This window comes from Dendrobates tinctorius, unplaced genomic scaffold (genome assembly GCF_039654945.1).
Source record: "Dendrobates tinctorius isolate UK_male_01 unplaced genomic scaffold, ASM3965494v1 ptg000014l, whole genome shotgun sequence".
In the NCBI taxonomy this organism is placed as follows: domain Eukaryota; kingdom Metazoa; phylum Chordata; class Amphibia; order Anura; family Dendrobatidae; genus Dendrobates; species Dendrobates tinctorius.
In genome coordinates, this window is record NW_027361682.1 from 14,429,315 (window position 1) to 14,455,664 (window position 26,350).

Genomic DNA, 26,350 nt, shown 5'->3' on the forward strand with positions numbered 1-26,350 from the left:
GTTTCAGTATACCACCCTACCCCCGCCCTCCGTTCTACTGATGACCTGAGGTTAGCATCCTCAATAATCAGAACCTCCCACTCCCGTCTCCAAGACTATACACGTGCCGCGCCAATTCTTTGGAACGCACTTCCCAGGTCAATACGGTTAGTCCCCAATCCCCACAATTTTAAGCGTGCCCTGAAAACGCATTTATTCAGATTGGCCTATCGCCTCAACACATTAACCTAATCTATCCCTGTGTGGCACAGTCAAAAGTTGTACCATAACCAGGTTCCTGGCATCATGTTCCCACATGCTTTATGCACCCATTAGCCCTCTGTGTCTGTACTGTTACACACTTAACATTATGGCTGGTCCATACAATCAGGGCAATTGTTACCACCCACCTTTCGTGTCTACCTCATTCCTCATAGACTGTAAGCTTGCGAGCAGGGCCCTCATTCCTCTTGGTATTTGTTATAATCTACTGTATGTGATTATTGTTATGCTGTAATGTCTATTGTCTGTACACATCCCCTCTGAAATGTAAAGTGCTGTGGAATATGTCGGCGCAATAGAAATAAAATTTATTATTATTATTACATTCTTGGGTTAGATTGTGACCCTTAATATAGGGTTTTCTTTGTCTCTCGGCATTTCACCTAGCATTTCTTTTTCCACCGTGAATACCGTGGAGAAGAAGGTGTTTAATATATTAGCTGTTTCCTCATCATCTACAACCATACTTTCCTCACAACTTTTTAATGGGCCTACACTTTCACTTTTGATTCTTTTACTATTGATATGGTTGAAGAACAGCTTGGGATTAGTTTTACTCTCCTTACCAATGTGCTTCTCTGTTTCCTTTTTGGCAGCTTTAATTATTTTTTTAGATAAATAATTTTTCTCCTTATAGGTTTTTAGAGCTTCAACGGTGCCATCCTGCTTTAGTAGTTTAAATGCTTTTTACTGTTAATTGCCCCTCTTACTTTTTTGTTTAGCCACATTAGGTTTTTCCTGTTTCTTGTCCTTTTATTCCCACAATGTATAAACCGCTTACAGTGCCTATTTAGGATGTTCTTAAACATTTCCCATTTACTTTCTGTATTCTTATTTCTGAGGATATTGTCCCAGTCAACCAGATTAAGTTGGTCAAACTTTGCCTTCCTAAAGTTCAGTGTTTTTGTGACTCCCTGACATGTCCCCCTAGCGAAAGACAAGTGAAACTGTACAATATTGTGGTCACTATTTCCTAGATGCCCAACAACCTGCAGATTTGTTGTTCTGTCAGGTCTGTTAGATAGTATTAGGTCTAAATGCACCAATTGTGAAAAGATAATTATTCTTGGCTATTAGCAGAAACCTGTTGCCTCTATGGGTTTCGCAGGTCTCTGTTTCCCAGTTAATATCCGGGTAGTTAAAGTCCCCCATAACAAGGACCCCATTATGGGTTGCAGCTTCATCTATCTGCCTTAGTAGTAAACTTTCCATGATTTCTGTTATATTTGGGGGTTTGTAACAGACCCCAAAGAGAATTTTGTTACTATTTTTCCCTCCATGTATTTCGACCCATATGGACTCGACATCCTCATTCCCTTCGCTAATATCTTCCCTTAAAGTGGACTTTAGACAAGACTTTACATAAACACAAACCCCTCCTCCACTCCGATTTTTTACGATCCTTTCTAAACAGACTGTAACCCTGTAAGTTAACTGCCCAGTCATAGCTGGGACTGTTATGGACTATTCGGCTGCGAACCGGAGGATAAAGTTGAACTTATTTTTGTTAGTTGCCAAAATAAAGATGTTTAAATTGGACTAACCTGGATCACTGCCTATTTACAGCATTTTCATGAAAGCTGCAGCATTACACATGATGGAGAATGTCGGCAGTGTGAACTAAGGCACACAACAAAGAAAGCTGCATGTCTGTAATTAAGCCTGCAACACTACAGCCCAGGTCTGCCAACAAGATGAAGGAAATACTAAAACAGTTCTCTCCAATGCACAACAACAGTCGATTAACAGCCTGATTCTTTAGCAGATTGTGGCCCTGCGAGAGGCCTGAGACCCTGTGCAAAGTCAGAGAGGCGCTGTGGAAAATTAATCCGGAGGACGACCTAGAAGCTTTCTTCACTGTCTTCGAAAGAACCACGTTACGGGAGAACTTGCCATTCGACTAGTGGGCTGAAGTGGTGGCCCCGTTCCTGATGGGAGATGCCCAGAAGGCGTACTTTGATCTCCGCTGCAAAGACGCTCTGGACTATGGACGCTTGAAAGGTGAGATCCTTGCCCGGATGGGGGTCATCGCCTATGTATGGGTGCAGGGGGTATATCAGTGGACATTTGTGGAGGCCCGACCAGCTAAGTTTCAGGCTTTTGCCTTATTACACCTTATTACACCTTTGTAAACTACAGAAAAAAAGCATAAATACCAATTTGAAATATAGAATAAATCTTTATTTTTATAGTGTTAAAAATATATATTTTTAAAAAAAAAATCAAAATTTTAAGCCAAAAAAACAGAGGATATAAAAAACAATCTAGGGAGACCTTAAATATATTTGTTAGCACTTTAAAAATACATAGACTTTAAATATTCAAAAATAATGACAATAGCTTCATAAAATGATTGTAATTACAGTATAATAGTATATCAATAAATTAATTCATAATGGCTGTCCAATAAAGTGCATATGTTTACAGTATATCCATTCATAATAATGATACATTAAAGTGCAAGCAGGGTATTTAATTAATATAATTAAAATATAATTACATAAAAAAGTGCTGGGACAAAACAACTGAATAATATAAAAAAGGCAATTCAATTACTATCTGTACAAAAAAAGTGCAAAAAAAGTGCAACAACTGTGCAACCAGACAGCATGGAAAAAAATGTGGATGCTACCCATTTAGAGAATTAAATCTAATTTAAACATAACTATAATTCACATTCATAAAAATGGAGCAATATCAAGTATGTGAAAAAGACTTACTAGCTTGAGCTCAGTAGAGGTAATCCCCTCGCCCCAACGTATGTTTCGTGGCTTCACTTCATCAGGAGGCCCTCAAGTGAAGCTATGAAACGTACATTGGGCTGACGGGAGTACCTCTACTGAGCTCAAGCTAGAGATGTTGGCAGGAGAGTTTGAGGAGACCTCATCAATCCTGGAGCTGGAATTTTCCCCGGAAATGTTTTGGACAGCTCAGCTCCAGGATCACACCCTAACCCGAGCCCAGGAAAGAGTGATAGAGGTAAATGGGGGTGGCTCAGCAACCGGGGGCAGAAGCGTTTTTTCCGCTTATAGCGGTCAACCAGGAGTTGTTATATCGGGTTGACAAAACTCTGAACAAAGTAGTATAACAGCTCATACAGCCCCAATCGTACCGGCAAAACATGCTCAAGAATGCCCAAAAACACATACTGGGTGGTCACCTAGGAGTTAAAAAGAGCGTATTCTTCAACGGTTCTTTTGGTCTGAGATTTTGTGGTTTTGTGAGTCATGCCCAGGGTGTCAGCTGCCCACAACCACCGCAAGTTTCCGTAGTCCACTGGTTCCTCTGCCTATTATAGAGGTACCTTTTGAGCGGATTGCTATTGATCTGGTAGGGCCCATAGTAAAGTCATCCCGTGGCCACCAACACATATTAGTGATAGCAGACTATGCTACTCGTTACCTGGAGGCAATTCCACTTCGTCACACGTTCTGTTGCCTTGCGTTTCCTAAGGAGATCTTTACAGATCAGGAGACTGCTTTTATGTCCAAAGTGACAAGGAACTGTACAAGCTGCTCCAGATTAAACCATTGCTCACATCAGTTAACCATCCTCAGACTGATGTTCTAGTAGAAAGATTTAACAAGACCCTTAAATATATGATAAAAAAAAGTGGTCTCCAAAGATGGGAAAGATTGGGATATGCTACTGCCCTATTTAATGTTTGCTGACTGAAAGGTACCACAGTCCTCAATGGGGTTCTCTTAATTTGAACTATTATATGGTAGACATCCCAGAGGCCTACAGGAAATAGAGCATGTTTTGAGTATGTAGGACCGGATCACAGCGGTAATGCCTATAGTAAAGGAACACATTCTGGACGCCCTGGCAGCACAGAGCCGCGCATATAATAGAAAGGCAATAGTTAGGTCCTTTAAACAAGGGGATCAGGTATTAGTTTTAGTGTCCACAGCAGACACCAAGCTCATGGCCAAGTGGCAAGTGCCATATGAAGTCCGATGAAAGCTTGGGGAAGTGAATTAGAGGGTATATCAGCCCGGGAAGAGGAAACTCGAGCAATTATATCATGTAAATCTGTTAAAGGCGTTGAAAGACCGGGAATGCATGATTACGGATGCGACTCTGGTCGTATTGTCTGGGGACCCTCCGACACCGGCCTAGGTGGAGGTCCTGAGAGACGTAAGGATGAGCGATGCTCTCACTAAACAGCAGCGATGGGAAGCTCGTAAATTAGTACAGCAGAATATGAACGTATTCTCAGAACTGCTCGGCCTAAAGGCCCCGTCTCACTAAGCAATCTCGGTAGCGAGATCGCTGCTGAGTCACAACTTTTGTGACATAACAGCGATCTCACCAGCGAGTTCGCTATGTGTGACAGCGATCAGCGAGCGGCCCCCCTGCCGGTATCGCTGATCGCTGCAAGAAATCTCTGGACATTTCTTTGGTCGCTGGTCTCCCGCTGGCCAGCACGCATCGCTGTGTGTGACAGCGGGAGACCAGCGATCAGGTGTAAAAAATAATAAAAAAAATAAAAAATATAGTTATTCTCACCTTCCGACGTCGCGTTCAGCCATCCTGCCTCTCTCCACGCTCTGGTCCCAGTGATCCTTTGCACGAATGACCGCGAGACTTTGTTATCCCGCGAGACTGTGACATCTCGCGGTCATTCGTGCAAAGGATCACTGGGACCGGAGCGTGGAGAGAGGCGGGATGACTGAACGCGACGTCGGAAGGTGAGAATAACTATATTTTTTATTTCGATTCTATTTTTTACAGGATGGCCAGCGATGCCGGGCGCTCGGCATCGCTGTGCTGATCGCTGGTGAAGCTGTCTGTGTGACACCTTCATATCGGTGTTGGGATCGCTGGTAAGTCGCTTAGTGTGACGGGGCCTTTAGATCTGTAATTCAACATGATATTGTCACCGAGACTCAGGTAAGGGTACGAATGAAACCGTACCATGTGCCGGAGGCCTGGAGGCAAGCCATCGCGGCTGAGGTGAAACAAATGCTCAAGCTAGGAGTTATTGGGGAGTTCAGGAGTAAGTGGGCTAGACCGATTGTACTGATTCTGAAGCCGGACGGATTAAATATTTTTGTAATTCGATTTGTGTGTGATGCATCAGCTCTAAGTTGGTGAAGTGAAATGAGAAAAATATAGGCAAAAATTAAATTTATGGAATAAAATAAATAAAAATTGGCGTTTGCATATGTATTCACCCTTTTGCTATGAAGCCCCTAAAAATTTCTGGTGCAAGCAATTCCCTTCGTAAGTCATATGCTTGGTGACAGGAAGTCCACCTGTGTGCAATTGTCACATGGTCTGTCAATACATTATACACACCCTTTTATGAAAGGCCACAGAAGCTGCAAAAACATTAAGCAAGAGGCACCACTAACCAAACACTGTGAAGACCAAGGAGATCTCCGAAATAGTCAGGGACAAAGTTGTTGAGAAGTACAAGTCATAAAAATAACCCAATCTATGAAGATCCCCAGAGCACCATCAAATCCATTCTCATCAAATGGAAAGAACATGGTGCCATAGCAAGCCTGCCAGAAGAGAACCGCCCAACAAAACTCGCAGCCCAGGCAAGTAAAGCATTAATCCGAGAGGCAGCACAAAGACCAAATGTAACCCTGAAGGAGCTGCAGAGTTCCCAAGCAGAGACAGAACTATCTGTACATATGACCACAATAAGCTGTACCCTCCGTAGAGGTGGCCTTTATGGAACAGTGTGCAGAAAAAGCCTTTACTTGCACACAAAAATCGTAAGGCTTATTTTGAGTTTACCAAAAGACATGTGGGAGACTTCCCAAATGTCTGGAGGAAGGTTCTGTGGGCAGATGAGACAAATAATGAACTTTTTGGCTACCAAGGTAAACACTATGTCTGGCAAAAAAAATCAACACAGCTAATCACCCCAAGAACACCATCCCCACAGTAAAACATGGTGGTGGCAGCATCATGCTGTGGGGCTGTTTTTCAGCAGCAGAGACAGGGAAAATGGACCAAGTCGAGGGGAAGATGGATGATGCGAAATACAGGGATACTCTTGAACAAAACCTGTTTCAGTCTGTCAGTGATTTGACACTGGGACAGAGGTTTATCTTCCAACTAGACTATGAACCAAAGCATACTGGTAAAGCAACACTCGAATGGTTTAATGGGAAATGTGTAAGTGTTTTGGAGTGGCCTAGTCAAAGCTCAGACTTTAATCCAATTGAGAAACTGTGGTCCGACTTGATTGCTGTTCACCAGGAGACACCATCTAACTTAAAGGAGCTGGAGCAGTTTTGCCTTGAAGAGTGGGCATAAATCCCAGTGGCCAGATTAGGAGTTTTCCACAAGACTTATTCAAAACCACTTGCAGATGTAATTGTCACAAAAGGAGGCTCTACAAAGTACTGACTTTAGAGGGTGAATCTTATGCACACTGAAGTTTTCTGTAATTTTGTCCTATTTGTTGCTTGCTTCACAATAAGGAGAAAACTAAATGTTCAGAGTTGCAGGCATGTGCTTTACATGAACTGATGCAAACCCTAAAAAACCCCCTGAAATGTCAGATGGTGAGGTAGAAAAATACAAAAACGCCCAAGGGTGAAAAGGGTGAATACTCTTGCTAGCCACTGTGTGTGTATGTGTATAATACATATAATCAGCTCAGTAGACACAAAGGGCTTTGATGCACAACTCGACCTAGAGTATCACACTGGTTAAGTTTAGATGCACCTCATCAGAAGCAAATCTAAAATTATAATAATGTTCATGTTGTCGGTGAAGCGTCCAGGACGTGGTTTAGTCTTGTTCCATTATGACCTCTTGTTACCAACCCAGTTATTTTTGGAGTTGACAAGATATTCTGCATCTTTCAGTGAAAATTAACCCCATGTGCTGAGCTGAGTGTTCCTTCAATAATAGATGATACATGAAAGAGGAAAGGATAAATAATTTATTCTTAAGAATAAAAGGGCTTTGCTGGAGAACGTTTTGCTGCTGACTAGTCCTGACTATAAGATGGAGGACTTGTGTCTCAAGAAGACCATGTTCACATTTGGCGTTTACCAGGGAAATAACACAGGTGATAACAAACTAAGAAAGAGCATGGCTACTACTTGTACTACAAGAGGAAACATAGATAAAGAAATTGATAAATAGAGAGATAGCTAAAAGACTGTAGAGGATGAGGACGAATTTTAATAGATTATTTTTATCAGCTAAAAATAAATAATGAGAACAAATAAGAAATCTAAATCTTCATCAGTATTTGGTGACCGCCATTTACCTCCCTCACTTCTTCATTTATACACAGGTTATGATGGAGCTCGGCAGGAGGCTGATACAAACATCTTGGAGAACTGACCGCAGATCTTCTGTGGATGTCACTTGTGCAGATCATAGAATCATAGAATCATAGAATCGTAGAGTTGGAAGGGACCTCCTGGGCCATCTGGTCCAACCCCCTGCTCAAAGCAGGATTCGCTAAATCATCCCAGTCAGATGTCTGTCCAGCCTCTGTTTGAAGACTTCCATTGAAGGAGAACTCACCACTTCTCGTGGCAGCCTGTTCCACTCATTGATCACTCTAACTGTCAAAAAGTTTTTTCTAATATCTAATCTGTGTCTCCTCCCATTCAGTTTCATCCCATTGCTTCTAGTCTTTCCTTGTGCAAATGAGAATAAAGTTGATCCTTCTACAATGTGACAGCCCTTTAGATATTTGTAGACAGCAATTAAGTCTCCTCTCAGTCTTCTCTTTTGCAAACTAAACATTCCCAAATCCTGCAACCTTTCCTCATAAGACAGGGTTTGCAGACCGGTCACCATTCTGGTCGCTCTTTTCTGAACTTGCTCCAGTTTGTTGATGTCTTTTTTAAAATGTGGTGCCCAAAACTGGACACAATATTCCAGATGAGGTCTGACCAAAGAGGAGTAGAGGGAAATAATGACTTCACGTGATCTAGACTGTATGCTTCTGTTAATACATCCTAGAACTGCATTTGCCTTTTTTGCTGCTGCATCACACTGTTGACTCATATTCAGTCTGTGATCTATTAGTATACCCAAGTCTTTTTCACATGTGCTGTGACTTAGCCCTATTCCTCCCATTCTATATATGCTTTTTTCATTTTTATTGCCCAGATGTAGTACTTTGCATTTCTCCCTGTTAAAAACCATTCTGTTAGTTGCTGCCCACTTCTCCAGTTTATTTAAATCTTTTTGAATCCTCTCTCTCTCTTCTCTAGTATTAGCTATCCCTCCTAGCTTTGTGTCATCAGCAAATTTAATCAGTTTACCCTCAATTCCTTCATCTAAATCGTTGATAAAGATGTTGAACAATACAGGGCCCAGGACAGAGCCCTGTGGTACCCCACTTGAGACATTCTTCCAACTGGATGTGCAGCCATTTACGACCACTCTTTGGGTCCGATCACTAAGCCAGCTATGAATCCACCTAACAGTTGCCTTGTCCATTCCATACTTAGTCATTTTTTCAATAAGGATTGTATGAGAGACTTTGTCAAATGCTTTGCTGAAGTCAAGATATACTATATCTACAGCATTTCCTTGATCCACCCAATCAGTGATACCGTCATAGAAGGAAATTAAGTTAGTCTGACATGACTTATTAGTTACAAACCCATGCTGACTCTGTTTGATCACTTCATTCTTATCCAGGTATTGACTTACATGTTGTTTAATAATTTGTTCAAAGATCTTTCCTGGTATAGAAGTCAGACTCACCGGCCTATAGTTGCCTGGGTCCACCTTCTTCCCCTTTTTGAAGATAGGAACAACATTTGCTCTTCTCCAGTCTTCTGGCACTTCTCCTGTTCTCCAAGAATTTTCAAATATTATGGAGAGTGGTTCAGAAATTTCTTCTGCTATCTCCTTCAGTACTCTGGGGTGTAATTCATCTGGACCTGGAGACTTGAATTCATTTAGGTTAGCTAAGTGTTTCCTCACTATCTTTCTGTTTATAGATATCCTGGATTCTTCTATTCCCTTAATAGGACAGTGAATAACAGTTGGTGTTACATTTCCTTTCTGAGAGAAAACAGATGCAAAATAGGAATTTAAAAGTTCAGCCTTCTCAACATCCTTTCTTACCATTTCATCATTTTCATCCTGTAAAAATCCTATAGCATCTTTGACTTTTCTTTTACTTTTGACATATCCCCAAAATCCTTTATTATTGCTTTTGACATCTCTTGCAAGCCTCAATTCATTTTCAGCTTTAGTTAATCTGATTTGTGCCCTGCAGATTCTGCAGACAGCATTATATTCTTCTTTAGATATGCCTCCCTCTTTCCATTTTATAAACATTTTTTTCTTCCTTTTTAGCATGTGCTTAAGTTCTGTGTTCACCCATCCTGGTTTCCTTAAATCCTTCTGTCTCTTCATGTGAACCCACACAGACTGGATGATGTGAGATCAGGGCTCTGTGGGGCCAGATCATCACTTCCAGGACTCCTTGCTCTTAATGGCATTGGCTGGATGTTTGGGGTCGTTGTGCTGCTGCAGAATAAAATTGGAGCCAATCAGACGCCTCCCTGATGGTATTAAATGATGGGTAATTATCTGATTTTATTTCTCAGTAATGAGGACACAGAGAAATGGGCAACATTGAGGATTGTAGACGCAGTGATCAGCCAAGGAAACTTAGTGCAGCAGATGAATGGTACCTCATGGTTACTTCCTTATGAAATAGTAAGATGTCCAGCAGTGCCATCAGCTCATAACTGGCAACAACCAGTGGGAACCAGCTACATCCATCTACTGACTGGAGAAGTTGGCCAGAAGTGGTCATCATGGAAGAATTGTGGCCAAAAACCATACAAACTCATGATAACAAGGGGGAGTGACTCATTTATGCATGAAAATATAGAAACTGAGGTGCAGAAACATGGCAGCAGAAGTTCTGGACTGATGGGTCATAATGTGAAATATTTGATGTAGCAGGAGGCAGTTTGTTCCCTCCGGGGCTGGAGAGCGGCACAGTAATGAGAGTCTGCAGGAACAGTAGAGGGTGCTACAAATATGGGGCTGCATTTTAGCAAATGGACTTGTCGATGTGTTCGGGATTAATAGTGTCCTCAATGCTGAGAAATAAAAGCAGATAATTACCCATCAGGGAGGCGACTTATGGCTCCAATTTTATTTTGCAGCAGAACAATGACCCCAAACATCCAGGAAATGTCCTTAATGACAAAGAGATCTGTAAGTGATGATCCGGCCCCACAGAGCCCTGATCTCACATCATCCGGTCTGTCTGGGATCACATGAAGAGACAGAGGGATCTGCACAAGTGACATCCACAGAAGATCTGCGGTCAGTTCTCCAAGATGTTTGGGACAACCTGCTGCCGAGCTCCTTCATAACCTGTGTACAAATGGCAAGTACGGAGAAGTGAGGGAGGCAAAGGGCGGTCACCACATACTGATGGGGTTTAGAGGTCTCTATTGTTCAGTCACTTTACTTTTTGCTATTGAGAAAACTAATTAATCCTTCTATTTCTGAAAGCTTCTTACTTTGCAGCATTTTTTGCACACCTGCCTAAAACGTTTGCATAGTGCTTTCGACGACGGAAACAAAACAATACAGCAATAGTTTTTTTGTAGACAGATATGAGAGTGATACAGGCAGATGGATGAAGTATGAATGTAACAAATACATTTTCCCTGCTCCCCTCCCTGACATTTGCACCTAAATTGCCACCTTGCATTGAAAATAGTAAGGACTACAATTCCCGACCTGCCCTGCAGCCCCCTCCCTCGCGCATGCGCTCTCTCCTGCTGTCCAGGCTGCAGTGCCATAGCTGTGCTGAGACAGTGAGAGCAGAGCTGATGAGCGCAGGGAGGGGGAGGACCTGGCACTGCTTGGAGCATGCAATAAATATCCCAGCAGACAAGGAGGGGGCTACGGGGCTGCACCCCTCTCTCCTGGACACCTACAGCGCCACCCATGGATGTGCTGTGCCCCCTGGCATCCCCTGTGCACTGGAGGATGCTGTGTGCTGCAGCCCCCCTATAACAGGGGGCATGTAATGTGCTGCTGACATTGGGGGGAGGGTCTATTTATTTATTTATTTTCTGCATCCACTATACGGAAATCTGCAACCAATCTGTGTGTACAGTGCGTAATATTATCTGTCTGTCTGTATACTGCGAGGATGAAGAAGCAATTCAACCGGATGAGGCAGCTGGCCAACCAGACAGTGGGCAGGTAAGACCCCCAGCAACCCTACAGGCTGACACCCACCCATCCATCCATCCCCTGCTGAGTAGCCACTTAACCCCTGTACTGCTGACTGGGAGGACCCATCATCCTGCAGCCCTATAGGTTACATCCCATCATACAGGCATGAGCATCTCTGTATGTGTGCAAGCCTGCTGTATTATCTATCTATCTATCTATCTATCTATCTATCTATCTATCTATCTATCAATCTATCTATCCCATATCTATCTCATATCTATTATCTATCTCATATCTCTATATCTATCTCCTATCTATCTATCTATCTATCTATCTATCTATCTCCTATCTATCTATCTATCTATATCTATCTATCTATCTATCTATCCCATATCTATTATCTATCTCCTATCTATCTATCTATCTATCTATCTATCCCATATCTATTATCTATCTCCTATCTATCTATCTATCTATCTATCTATCTATCCCACATCTATCTCATATCTATTATCTATCTCATATCTATCCCATATCTATCTATCCTCTATCTATCTATCTATCCCATATCTATCTATCTATCTATCTATCTATCTATCTATCCCATATCTATCTATCCCATATCTATCTATCCTCTATCTATCTATCTATCCCATATCTATCTATCTATCTATCTATCTATCTATCTATCTATCTATCTATCTATCTATCCCATATCTATCTCATATCTATTATCTATCCCATATCTATCTATCTATCTATCTATCTCATATCTATTATCTATCTCATATCTATCCCATATCTATCTATCCTCTATCTATCTATCTATCCCATATCTATCTATCTATCTATCTATCCCATATCTATCTCATATCTATTATCTATCCCATATCTATCTATCTATCTATCTATCTATCCCATATCTATTATCTATCTCATATCTATCTATCTATCTATCTATCTATCTATCTATCTATCTATCTATCCTCTATCTATCTATCCCATATCTATCTATGTATCTATCTCTCATGCCTTCCTATCATGTGTGGCTACACCGCCCCTCCCTGTATGTAGTCTATCCAGTCTCTGTGTATATAGCTGGGTGGTTATACTGCAGACTTTCCTATAGGTTTGGCGGCCTGTGTTATTAGTGTGTGTGGCGGCATATATGGCATATTGCCCCATCCTGCATATTCTTGGTCTCTCCCATCTTTCCCCTCCCTCTGGATCTTTACCAGGCAGTGAACCTGCTGCTGTCTGTGCTCAGTTCATGGCTTGTCCTGCAGGGAGCGCTGCACCTCATGGGTTGGGTTACTATGCCATTGTTCTTATACTATGGCGTATTGGTGTTTGTGGGACCTTGGTAAGGAAAGAGTGTGTGATGCTGGCTAGGGAGCGGACCTGTTCTGAATGTAGCCGGCATCTTCTGGTTATGGTGACCTCCTGTTCTCATGTCTCGGCTCCTGATGGTCTCTGTGTGATGGGACAGTCATAGTAGAAAATGAGGGCAACCGTAACCACTGCGACTGTGTCCTCACCAAATTCACCAGGCCCAGATACCATCGGGAACAATATGGCTGCCTCCACTACCTACAGCTGTAATATATACCTATGTACCCATAGTATCGCCTGACAGGACAATTCAGTATGGCCAGTGCATTGGGGCTCACAATCTAGATTCCCTATCAGTATGTCTTTGGAGGAAACCGGAGAACCCAGAGGAAACCCACGCAAACACGGGGAGAACATGCAAACTCCTTGCAGATGTTGTCCTTGGTGGGATTTGAACCCAGGACTCCAGCGCTGCAATGCTAACCACTGAGCCACCGAGCTGCCCCATATTATATTTTGTCCATTACCTCTAAATGCGCCTGGTCGGAAGCAGCGTTAAAACTGGGGGGTATGCTCTGTGATAACTGGGGTCTATAGATCACAAGACTCAGTGCAATGACACAGACACTTGGGGTACAGGATAATGGCGCTGACACTTGGGGTACAGGATAATGGTGCTGATACTTGGGGTACAGGATAATGACGCTGACACTTGGGGTACAGGATAATGACGCTGACACTTGGGGTGCAGGATAATGACGCTGACACTTGGGTGCAGGAGAATGACGCTGACACTTGGGGCGCAGGAGAATGACGCTGACACTTGGGGCGCAGGATAATGACGCTGACACTTGGGGCGCAGGATAATGACGCTGACACTTGGGGTGCAGGATAATGACGCTGACACTTGGGCTTCTGTGTAATGACACTGACACTTGGGGTGCAGGATAATGACACTGGCACTTGGGGTGCAGGATAATGACACTGACACTTGGGGTGCAGGATAATGACACTGACACTTGGGGCGCAGGATAATGACGCTGACACTTGGGGCGCAGGATAATGACGCTGACACTTGGGGCGCAGGATAATGACGCTGACACTTGGGGTGCAGGATAATGACGCTGACAGTTGGGGTGCAGGATAATGACGCTGACACTTGGGGCGCAGGATAATGACGCTGACACTTGGGGCGCAGGATAATGACGCTGACACTTGGGGCGCAGGATAATGACGCTGACACTTGGGGTGCAGGATAATGATGCTGACACTTGGGGCGCAGGATAATGACGCTGACACTTGGGGCGCAAGATAATGACGCTGACACTTGGGGCGCAAGATAATGACGCTGACACTTGGGGCGCAGGATAATGACGCTGACACTTGGGTCCAGGATAATGACGCTGACACTTGGGGCGCAGGATAATGACGCTGACACTTGGAGCGCAGGGTAATGACGCTGACACTTGGGGCGGAGGATAATGACACTGACACTTGGGGTACAGGATAATGACGCTGACACTTGGGGTACAGGATAATGACGCTGACACTTGGGGTACAGGATAATGACGCTGACACTTGGGGTGCACGATAATGACGCTGACACTTGGGGTGCATGATAATGACGCTGACACTTGGGGTGCACGATAATGACGCTGACACTTGGGCTTCTGTGTAATGGCACTGACACTTGGGGTACAGGATAATGGCACTGACACTTGGGGTGCAGGATAATGGCACTGACACTTGGGATACAAAATAATGACACTGACACTTGGGGTACAGGATAATGACACTGACACTTGGGGTGCAGGATAATGACGCTGACACTTGGGGTGCAGGACAATGACGCTGACATTTGGGGTGCAGGACAATGACGCTGACACTTGGGGTGCAGGATAATGACGATGACACTTGGGGTGCAGGACAATGACGCTGACATTTGGGGTGCAGGACAATGACGCTGACACTTGGGCTTCTGTGTAATGACACTGACACTTGGGGTACAGGATAATGACACTGACACTTGGGGTGCAGGATAATGACGCTGACACTTGGGGTGCAGGATAATGACGCTGACACTTGGGGTGCAGGATAATGACGCTGACACTTGGGCTTCTGTGTAATGACACTGACACTTGGGGTGCAGGATAATGACACTGGCACTTGGGGTGCAGGATAATGACACTGACACTTGGGGTGCAGGATAATGACACTGACACTTGGGGTGCAGGATGATGGCGCTGACACTTGGGGCACAGGATAATGACGCTGACACTTGGGGTACAGAATAATGACTCTGACACTTGGGGTACCGGATAATGACGCTGACACTTGGGGCGCAGGATAATGACGCTGACACTTGGGGAGCAGGATAATGACGCTGACACTTGGGGCGCAGGATAATGACACTGGCACTTGGGGTGCAGGATAATGACACTGACACTTGGGGTGCAGGATAATGACACTGACACTTGGGGTGCAGGATGATGGCGCTGACACTTGGGGCACAGGATAATGACGCTGACACTTGGGGTACAGAATAATGACTCTGACACTTGGGGTACCGGATAATGACGCTGACACTTGGGGCGCAGGATAATGACGCTGACACTTGGGGAGCAGGATAATGACGCTGACACTTGGGGTACAGGATGATGACACTTGGGGTACAGGATAATGATGCTGACACTTGGGGTACAGGATGATGACACTTGGGGTACAGGATAATGACGCTGACACTTGGGGTACAGGATAATGACGCTGACACTTGGGGCACAGGATAATGACTCTGACACTTGGGGCACAGGATAATGACGCTGACACTTGGGGCACAGGATAATGACACTGACACTTGGGGCGCAGGATAATGACACTGACACTTGGGGCGCAGGATAATGACGCTGACACTTGGGGCACAGGATAATGACACTGACACTTGGGGCACAGGATAATGACACTGACACTTGGGGCGCAGGATAATGACGCTGACACTTGGGGCGCAGGATAATGGTGTTGTCTTATTCTGAGCAGTAATCACAGTCATTTTTAGATGTATCTGATACATTAAAGCAATTCACATTGGTGCAGTGATGGTAGTCCGTCATGACATGGCCAAGAATGTCAGCTGAACATCTGTAAAACAGAAGTTTACAATGCATAATTTGAAACATTTAAGTCCGTCCCCCACAAATGCCCAGAAGGGAGCACTCTTTTATGATGCCCAGTTTTGGGCATAGTTTTCTCGAAATGTCATTACTTTGACAAAGTGACATGGAAGGGTACGTATGTTTCTGTGCACCTAAAATATGGAGTTACCTGCCCACACCACCCATATATTTGATCTCCTTCCCTTAGTGGATTTCTTCATATGTAATCGCATGAGTGGGATTCATTAAAGAAAACATTTTAATACAATACGTGTATGTGCCCTGTGTGATTTCCCTTTCCTGAGTCCAGGAGGTGGAGCCACTTTGGAGAAGAGTCCAGGATGACCACACCCAGAACCCCGCCCAGTATGGATTGACAATGTTGGCTGGTGTGCACCACTAACTTCTAGGCCCTGAGGAAGCTGTCGAAACTGCACATACATTACTGCTCATGTGTGGAAATTAAAGGACCCTGATGCATGCCATTCATCATGCTAGTTGGGGCAGATTTTGGACAAGCCCATCCACGACTTTTCCCCCAGGTGACTTCACCTCTTTGACTCCTGAAAGATCACTTACATACGCTGCATATACAGATTAAAAAGGATTTTTTTTCAGTCATTCCTGCTTCTGCTATTGCATATAAAGTCCCCTTTAAAAAGTAAAGGTAGCGGTGGCACTTTAAGAACCAATCTAGGTTCCTTCCAAGGGTTTAATTTTATAGAAGATCATTAATGTCTAATTGATAGGAATCTGACCTCTAGGACCTCTGAGAATTGGCACAGTGATGGAGATTTGGCGCTTCGCCTTCCTTATTTACTATGGCACAGCGCCTCCTTCATACATGTGGCAATGCCTGGTACTGCAGCTCATCCCATTCAATTGAGAGAGATGCAGCAGCTTTTAGGTCTCTTGCTGTTTTACATTACCACCCTGGGGTTATTGTGATTGGGGCCGGGGCCGGGATGTATAGTGGTTAGGAATGCTTGTTTTCTGTAGCAAGATCGAGTCGCGTGGAGATTTTTCAATATTATTTGTGCAATGCATTCACTGAAGGAGCCGGGGGAATTGAGAGTAAATATGTGCCACATTATTTTTTTTAGCAGGGGAAAGGTTAGAAGTATGTAAGTAGTCCTGTAACATTTCCATCCTGTGAACGTCAGTACAGCTCCTCCTGGAAGTAATTACCCTTAGAAGATTCTTCCTCGCAAATAAAACATAGACATATGTCTACAGCGCCTGCATGTTCATAATGACACTGCAGCTGTAAGTGCACAGTGTGGATGACCGGTGGGCACTTGGGGTACAGGATAATGACACTGACACTTGGGATACAAGATAATGACACTGACATTTGTTGTGCAGGATAATGACACTGACACTTGGGGTGCAGGATAATGACGCTGACACTTGGGGTGCAGGATAATGACGCTGACACTTGGGGTACAGAATATTGACACTGACACTTGGGGTACAGAATAATGACCCTGACACTTGGGGTACAGGATAATGGCGCTGATACTTGGGGTGCAGGATAATGACGCTGACACTTGGGGCACAGGATAATGGCACTGATACTTGGGGTGCAGGATAATGATGCTGATACTTGGGGTACAGGATAATGACGCTGATACTTGGGGTGCAGGATAATGACACTGATACTTGGGGTGCAGGATAATGACACTGACACTTGGGGTACTGGATAATGGCGCTGACACTTGGGGTTCAGGATAATGATGGTGACACTTGGGGTTCAGGATAATACAAGATAATGACACTGATACTTGGGGTGCAGGATAATGACACTGACACTTGGGGTGCAGGATAATGACGCTGACACTTGGGGTGCAGGATGATGACGCTGACACATGGGGTACAGGATAATGACACTGACACTTGGGGTACAGTATAATGACGCTGACACTTGGGGTGCAGGATAATGACGCTGACACTTGGGGTACAAGATAATGACACTGATACTTGGGGTACAGGATAATGACACTGACACTTGGGGTACAGGATAATGGCGCTGACACTTGGGGTGCAGGATAGTGACACTGACACTTGAGGTACAGGATAATGATGCTGACACTTGGGGTACAGGATAATGGCGCTGACACTTGGGGTACAGGATAATGGCGCTGACACTTGGGGTACAGGATAATGGCGCTGACACTTGGGGTACAGGATAATGGCGCTGACACTTGGGGTACAGGATAATGACGCTGACACTTGGGGTACAGGATAATGGCGCTGACACTTGGGGTACAGGATAATGGCGCTGACACTTGGGGTACAGGATAATGATAATCTGAAACTGAACCTGTCAAAGACTGAACTCCTTGTGTTTCCTCCAGCTACTAATGTTCCTATACCCGACATTGCCATTTCTGTGTGAGGTTCCACAATTACTCCCCAGCAACATGCCCGCTGTCTTGGGGTCATACTTGACTCCGAGCTTTCCTTTGCCCCCACATCCGATCACTGGCTCGCTCTTGTCATCTGCACCTCAAAAACATTTCTAGAATTCGACCTTTTCTTACTTTTGACTCTGCAAAAACTCTTACTGTTTCTCTTACTCATTCTCGTCTGGACTATTGTAACTCTCTTCTAATCGGCCTCCCTCTTACCAAACTCTCCCCTCTCCAATCCATCTTGAATGCTGCAGCCAGGATCATATTCCTCACCAATCGTTACACTGATGCCTCTACCTTGTGCCAGTCATTACACCGGCTACCCATCCACTCCAGAATCCAGTACAAACTTATTGCCCTCACCCACAAAGCCCTCCATGGCTCAGCACCACCCTACATCTCCTCCCTTGTTTCAGTCTACCATCCTACCCGCGCCCTCCGTTCTGCTGATGACCTGAGATTAGCATCCTCAATAGTCAGAACCTCCCACTCCCGTCTCCAAGACTTTACACGTGCCGCGCCAATTCTTTGGAATGCACTTCCCAGGTCAATACGCTTAGTCCCCAATCCCCACAATTTTAAGCGTGCCCTGAAAACGCATTTATTCAGACTGGCCTATCGTCTTAACACATTAACCTAATCTATCCCTGTGTGGCACAGTCATAAGTTTTACCATAACCAGGTTCCCCACATCATGTTCCCACATGCTTTATGCATCCATTAGCCCTCTGTGTCTGTACTGTTACACACTTAACATTATGGCTGGTCCAAACAATCAGGGCAACTGTTACCACCCACCTTTCGTGTCTACCTCTTTCCTCATAGACTGTAAGCTTGCGAGCAGGGCCCTCATTCCTCTTGGTATCTGTTATGATCTATGTGATTATTGTTATGCTGTAATGTCTATTGTCTGTACAAATCCCCTCCGAAATGTAAAGTGCTGCGGAATATGTCGGCGCTATAGAAATAAAATTTATTAATGACACTGATACTTGGGGTACAGGATAATGACGCTGACACTTGGGGTGCAGGATAATGGCGCTGACACTTGGGGTACAGGATAATGGCACTGACACTTGGGGTACAGGGTAATGACACTGACCCTTGGGGTGCAGGGTAATGACACTGACACTTGGGGTACAGGATAATGGCACTGACCCTTGGGGTGCAGGATAATGGCGCTGATACTTGGGGTACAGGATAATGACGCTGACACTTGGGGTGCAGGATAATGGCGCTGATACTTGGGGTACAGGATAATGTCACATATGGAATAGTAGTAGTATGACTACTTATCCCCAGCAGCACATAGTATTTCAGTAGAGCGCTGATCATGTAGTAGGCCGCTATCAGTCTGTGTTCAGTTCATTCACACATCAATAATGGGACATGCGGCTCTTTTGTGTATATGATACAGAAATGGTGAATTTAAAGGGACCTGTCACCTTTTGTGTCACATGGTTTCTCTACATTACACCAGCCACTGCTACTGCAAGATTCAGTGTGTCAGATGCAAATTAAGTTACTCCCTTGCTCTGGTTGGGTGATAATTGTCACATGATTTATCTGACACATAAGGAGTCAGACTCCTTAACCCCTTGTGCAGCTGTTTTTCCAGCGCCCTGCGGTGCTTTTGACCTGTGATGTGCAAATTCTGAGCTGTAAAAACATGGATGTACATAGCGGAGCTGCTTCCTCTGCATTATGTGCTCAAAACACATCTCTCAACGCAGTATTTTCCTTCATAAAGCAGGAAAAAGGGAAAAAGAGCATAGATCCTGTCTCCAGCCCTGTGGAACCGAAGCCAAGAAATTCAACAAAAAAGGAAATTCACTGTTTATTATCATACATGTCTGATGGGCAACTTCTGGATGTTTATATTCATGTCATTACCGGTAAGGTCTTTCTACTGAGTGCAGCTCTGGAGTATTATACAGGATATAACTCAGGATCAGTAATGTAATGTATGTACACAGTGACTGCGCCAGCAGAATAGTGAGTGCAGCTCTGGAGTATAATACAGAATGTAACTCAGGATCAGTGCAGGATAAGTAATGTAAAGTATGTACACAGTGACTGCACCAGCAGAATAGTGAGTGCAGCTTTGGAGTATAATACGGGATGTAACTCAGCATCAGCACAGGATAAGTAATGTAATGTATGTACACAGTGACTGCACCAGCAGCATAGTGAGTGCAGCTCTGGAGTATAATACAGAGTGTAACTCAGGATCAGTACAGGATAAGTAATGTAATGTATGTACACAGTGACTGCACCACCAGAATAGTGACTGCAGCTCTTGGGTATAATACAGGATGTAACTCAGGATCAGTACAGGATAACTAATGTAATGTATGTACACAGTGACTGCACCAGTAGAATAGTGAGTGCAGCTCTGCAGTATAATACAGGATGTAACTCAGGATCAGTAATGTAATGTATGTACACAGTGACTGCACCAGCAGAATAGTAAGTGCAGCTCTGGAGTATAATACAGGATGTAACTCAGGATCAGTACAGGATAAGTAATGTAATGTATGTACACAGTGACTGCACCACCAGAATAGTGACTGCAGCTCTTGGGTATAATACAGGATGTAACTCAGGATCAGTACAGGATAACTAATGTAATGTATGTACACAGTGACTGCACCAGCAGCATACTGAGTGCAGCTCTGGACACGCCCAGGAAGAGGAGGAGCGTCTGGGCTGAGCTCTGCAGGCTGGGGTTTTGCTAAGCTCCTGGGAAGGGAGGTTTTTTTCCTGCAAGGACTTTCCATCTGCCCCCTTCCCAGGAAAGAGGACTCTACCTGGGACTGAGCGCCGGGGCTGTGCCCCTGGCTCCCACCCTCCGGCAAGCCAGCTGGGGGTGGGGGGCCTCATCCACCACCAGGAGGCCCAAGGCACAGTCAGCCAGTCCCAGGGATGGGGAAAAAGCGGACCCCAGGGGGCCGCAAGGCTCCAGGGTCCGGGACCCCCGAAGTGAAGGCTGTGGCGGGCCCTTCCCCCGGAGGTGCAGCAGCCGGCAGAGGTGAGGCGGGGCCCCCCCTTAACATCTGGGGCTCCAAGGTTGCGGGAGAGCCAGCTACCACCTACGCCTCCCCCATTCATGCCCACCTCTCCGAGTACGAGGAGGCCGGCAAGCAGCTCAGGAGACTCCGGGGGGAGTTGGAGGGAGCCCGGGTCATCAGTAAAAACAGGCTCCCTGCCTCAAAGAGAGCGGAGGTCACCGCCACGGTCAAGCGGCTGAAAGGGGAGATTCGGGCCCTGGAGGACCGGCGAAGTACCATCATGGCCGGCAGCGGCCCCTTCCAGGAAAAGCTTCAAAACGAGGACTGGTTCAGGGCCATGGCCGGTGGGTCTCCTGGGGGGTCAGGAGTCCCCATCCAGGTGGAGGAAAGCGAGGAGGAGGAAGAGCAAGATGGCGCCCACACCACATCCGGGCCACCTCCACCTGAAGACCTGGCGGACACCAGCGTGAGTCAGGTAACATGCAGCGGGATAGCCCCCGAGCAGGTGGCCCTCCCGCTGGACTCCAGTAACGCGGAGGAAAGCGGGAGCGAGGGGGAGGATGGAGGGAGCGGGAGTAGTTCTGAGGGGGGCTGCCTCATCCTTAAACAAGTGCGGCAGATGGAATCCCCAGCACGGTTTGGCACGCTGTTGTTTGGGTATGAAGTCTGCCCGGAGGATGAGGCAACCGGGAAGAGGAGAAACAGGAGGCGCAGGCGTAAGGCCTCTGAAGGCGTGGAGGAACAACTGGTTTTTGCTCCTCTTCCCGGGGCCCCTCTGTCCCGCTGTGTGGAACCCGCTACCCACCCCGGCTCGGGCCCTGTGGTGGGTCCGCAGCGAGGGAGCGGGGAGAGAGATGACTGTTGTGACCTGACTGTCGCATCTGGTGACAGTTCAGACCAGGGCAGCGACATGGAGGTCGGTGCTGGTTGTGGTGTTGGTGGTGGTGTCCAGGCTCAGCCCTCGGTGGCAGGGGAGGCTGGCCTGGCACCAGGTAAAGTTGGTACAGCCAGGGCCGCACCTCCGGCGGCGAGTGCTGGGGCTTCTGGACCCCCCACGTACGGATCCGCTAAGTCTGGATCGCTAGTGGGGGTCCAGAAGCCTAGGAAGGGCGAACAGAACATCAAGCAGCAGCTGAGGCGGTGCAAAGTGCTGGTCGCTCCCATGTCGGCGCCTGTGGTGAGAGCGGGGTCTCCGGCACGTCGACCCAAAAAGGGGTCCGTGCAGGGGGCTCCGCCGCCGCTGGGCGACGAGGGGGAGTGGCCGGCCTTGCCTGTCTCAAGTGGTGGGCATGGGGTGGCAGCGGTGGTCCGTGAGGGGGCGTGGCCTCCCCGAGTGTTGCCCGGCCTGCAAAGGCTGTGGCGTGCGGGGGGGGCATGTCCTCCTCGGCCGTCATCCCACCCGCTGCGTCTGCGTCGCCCGGGGGGGGCATGGCCTCGCAAGGGGTCGCCGCTCTGCCCGTGGTGGCTGTGACTGGCGGGGGGGGCGTGGCCTCAGCGGTCGCGACTCCGCCCGCTGTGCTCGCGTCACCCGGGGGGGCCGTGGCCTCTCAGGGGGCCGCGGCTCTGCCTGGGGTGGCTGCGACCGGCGGGGGGGGCGTGGCCGCTGCGGGCCCGCTGCACTCTGTCCCACCCACCCTTCCAAGTAATGCTGTGCTGCCCCCAAAAGCTGGCGGGGAGTTGTCGGGGTCCCCGGCCCACCTACCTTCATCTGAGGGTGCGGGGACTCTGGCGCTCCCTGGCAAGCCGGCGGCGGGGGTGAAGAAAAGTGCAGGGCAGGGAGCGGTGCCAGTGGCCGTCCCTGCCCAGAGTAAACAAAACTCAGCAAAAGAAAAAAAAATGGAGCTGAAACCAGGAGCTGCTGTTGCTCCTAGGCCCAGCCAGGGCAGAGTGCATGATGTCATCTGCACTGAGGCATTTAAAGGGGCAGCGGCGCTCCTGGACAGGAGCTGGAGTAGCTCCCAGCAAGAGAGCTCAGGGCCCCCAGCAGGCAAAGAGAGGAACTACACTGGTTTGGGAAATGTTAAAAATGTAAAAAATGTAAATAATGTTGCTATGTTCACCAATTGTGCGAGTGAGAGTGAGTATGAAAGCGGAGTGGACATATTTGAGGAGATGTTTGCTGAAGTGAATGGTGATATGAGTGACATGGATGAGGGAGTGAGTGCTACTGTGAATGTGGGTGAGTGTGCTGGAGTGAATGCAAATAATAAGAGTGAATGGGAGAGTGAGTGGGAGGACGAATGAGGGTGCTGGCACAAGTGGTGGTAGTGGTGGGAGGGCTGGCCCGTCTGCCCCCCTGGCCGCAAGACCCCAACATAGTTATGCGGGGGCCGCGGCTGGGGGTCGGGGTGGTCCTCGGGGTGGTCCTGGGGGGGTCTCCTCGCCTCCGGGCTCCAGGGATGGCGCTTTGCACCACCGTTTCCTGGAGGCCCTCAAAAAAGGAGAAAGGTCGATAGTGGTAGAGGGGAGGACAGTGGACTTGTCTTTCTGGATAGAGAGACATGGCCTTGCTGCCTTCCAAAACCAAAGGGAGGGAGGGACTGTTTGGTCTCTCCCCACAGCCGGGCAGGGGCCGCAAAGGAGGAATGTGGTCCGTCTTAGGTGGGGGGGCAGTGAAGCTTGTCCACCTAGGAGCAAGGTGGTGGAGCTCCTCCTTAAGATGGGCTTCGGGGCGAATGACATCTTTGCCCTGATACATCCTTCGGCGTCCCGCTTCTTCGACGTCAGCTTTGTGCGGCCAGAGGGGCTTGAGCTCTTCTGGTCTAACTATGAGCTGGTGCGGGAAGAGCCCGGATGGCGAGACTTCGTTGCGCAAGCGGTGTCTCGCCAAAATTCCGTCAAGCGAGTGACCGTGGTCACTTGTAACGAGTCACTTGCCGACGTGGACATTATGACGTGGCTTTCCCGTTACGGGGAAGTCACCGAGGTCCCCAAAAAGAACAGGGACGAATTCGGCATCTGGTCGGGGGGCTGGACCTTCATGGTTAAACTGAAGGTTTCCGGCGGCACGGTCACCCACATCCCTTCCTCGGCGTTCCTGGGAAGGGACAGGATCCTGGTCTTCTACCAGGGGCAACCGAAGGTCTGCCACAAGTGCGGCGACCCCACTCACTTCAGCGCTAGCTGCAAGGTACAGAAATGTGCCTTGTGTGGTGGGGTAGGTCATCTGGCCGCCTCGTGTAAAGACATTCGGTGTCACTTGTGTGGTGACCTAGGTCACCCTCTCAGCCGCTGCCCTCGCTCCTTTTCTAATGCCGCTGCAGGCCCGGCGGGAGGAGTCCGTGAGGGAGAAACCTCTGGCGGCGCTCCTGCAGCTGTGGCAGGTGGTGGCAGAGGGGAAGGGGCTGAGGGACCGGTGAGGAAGGGCAATGCCAAGGTGAGGGGCCCTGCGTATGTGCGGAGGCAAGAAAAACGCCATGGGGGTGGGGGGCAGGTGAAGTCTCGGGCAACCGGGTCGATGCCTGCTCCTCCCTCCAGGCCCGTGGCAAAAGCCTCTGAGGTCCTGAGGGAGAGTGTGGTGAGAGAGGAGATCAGGAGGATGGAGAGGGAGGATAAAGCGGCTGACTCGGACGGGTCCTCACAGTATGAAAGTGTTGATGAGGAGGTCCAGGAGCAGCCTACAGCAGCGGGTGGCAAAAGTAAACGTGCCAATCGTAACAAATCGGGGGGGAAGAAGGCTGGCAAGCCTTCAAAATCTCCCCCGCCCCCGACCACCAGGGTGCGCACGGAAGGGCCCGCTGACCCCCCTCTGATTGATCTCTCCAACCGGTTCAGCGTCCTCGGAGGCTCGGATGATGGGCCGCAAGACGAGGATGCTGGGCCGGGGGTACCACCGGAGGGTCCTTCGGGGGATGGTGGGGTCCGTCCCTCAGGGGGCAGTGTTCCTCCTGGGGGGGGGACAGACCTGGAACCCGGGGGCGAGGACACCGGGGGGGGTGGGATGGACACAACGGGAGCTTCCCTGAAAAGGAAGGTGTCCGACCCCTCCCCAGGTGGAGGTGATAGCAGTGGTAAGAAGTTGGCCATCCAACTTGATCACCCATGATGGCGGAACTCGCCCCGTTGACGCTGGCATCTATTAATGTTGCCAGCATAAAGTCAGATGCGGCTCGCTTCACGGCCTTTGATTTTTTCTCCCGGATTGAGGCAGAAATTTTATTCTTGCAAGAGACCAGACTAACAGACATGGGGGCCATCTATAAAGCACGGAGGGAGTGGAGGTGCGGGCCCTCATACTGGTCTCTTGCGGCCGAGCCGTATAGCGGGGTGGCAGTCCTTTTTAAGACTGCAGCTGTTGAATGCCGACGGGTTACTGAGTTGGAAATGGGGAGGTGCCTGATCCTAGATGTCTTCATGAGGGGACAAGAGCTCCGGCTCATCAACATCTACGGCCCGCAGTCCAAGTGGGACCGCAAATGTCTCTTCCTGAGGATCAAGCCCTTTCTTTTTACAAGCCGGCAGGTGGTCTTCGGTGGGGACTTCAACACCATTACGAGGTCCCGTGACCGGGGGGGTCCCGGAGATCGCCTGGCTTATGATAGCGTCGCGTTGAATAGCATAGCCAGCGAAGCTCGCCTGGTGGATGTCCACATCCGGCACACCCCAGGTCACGGAGGTTTCACCTACCATAGGGGTAGCTGTAGGTCTAGAATAGACAGGTTTTTTTTGAAGGAGGACGCCATCTTTTCTGCTGTGTCCGCCGTTGAGGTGGAGTTCTCCGATCACTGTCTAATTTTCCTTTCTCTGAATGTTGCAGAGACTCATCGGATGGGAAGAGGGCTGTGGAAGCTCAATTCGTCCCTGCTGGAAGAAGCGGAGGTGAGACAATCCTTCGAGGACTTTCTTCAGAGCCAGGTACCGCTGTTGGATCTCTGTAGTAGTAAGTCAGAGTGGTGGGAGATCTTCAAAAAGCGGGTGGCGGGGTTCTTCCGTCAGCTCTCGAGCCTCAGGAGTCTGAACAGGCACCGCTTGTACCAGGCCCTGGGGAGGAAACTCGAGCAGCTTGTCTCGACTGGAGGTGACC

General features: G+C 47.6%; 1 protein-coding gene across 9 annotated transcripts in view; it reads left to right on the plus strand.

Moving 5' to 3' along the window:
• The first annotated feature begins 11,033 nt into the window (after positions 1-11,033).
• ARHGAP44 (Rho GTPase activating protein 44) overlaps positions 11,034-26,350 on the plus strand; it is a 160,485-nt gene continuing 145,168 nt past the window's right edge. For 4 of the 9 annotated variants that reach the window (XM_073559641.1, XM_073559647.1, XM_073559648.1 and 1 more), the window contains exon 1: positions 25,647-26,145. In XM_073559641.1, the coding sequence (XP_073415742.1) occupies positions 26,075-26,145 (71 nt within the window). In that variant the 5' untranslated portion in view covers positions 25,647-26,074. Of the gene's footprint in view, positions 11,449-25,626; positions 26,146-26,350 lie in introns of those variants that run through there. The other 5 variants (XM_073559646.1, XM_073559649.1, XM_073559650.1 and 2 more) reach the window with 5 other exon arrangements.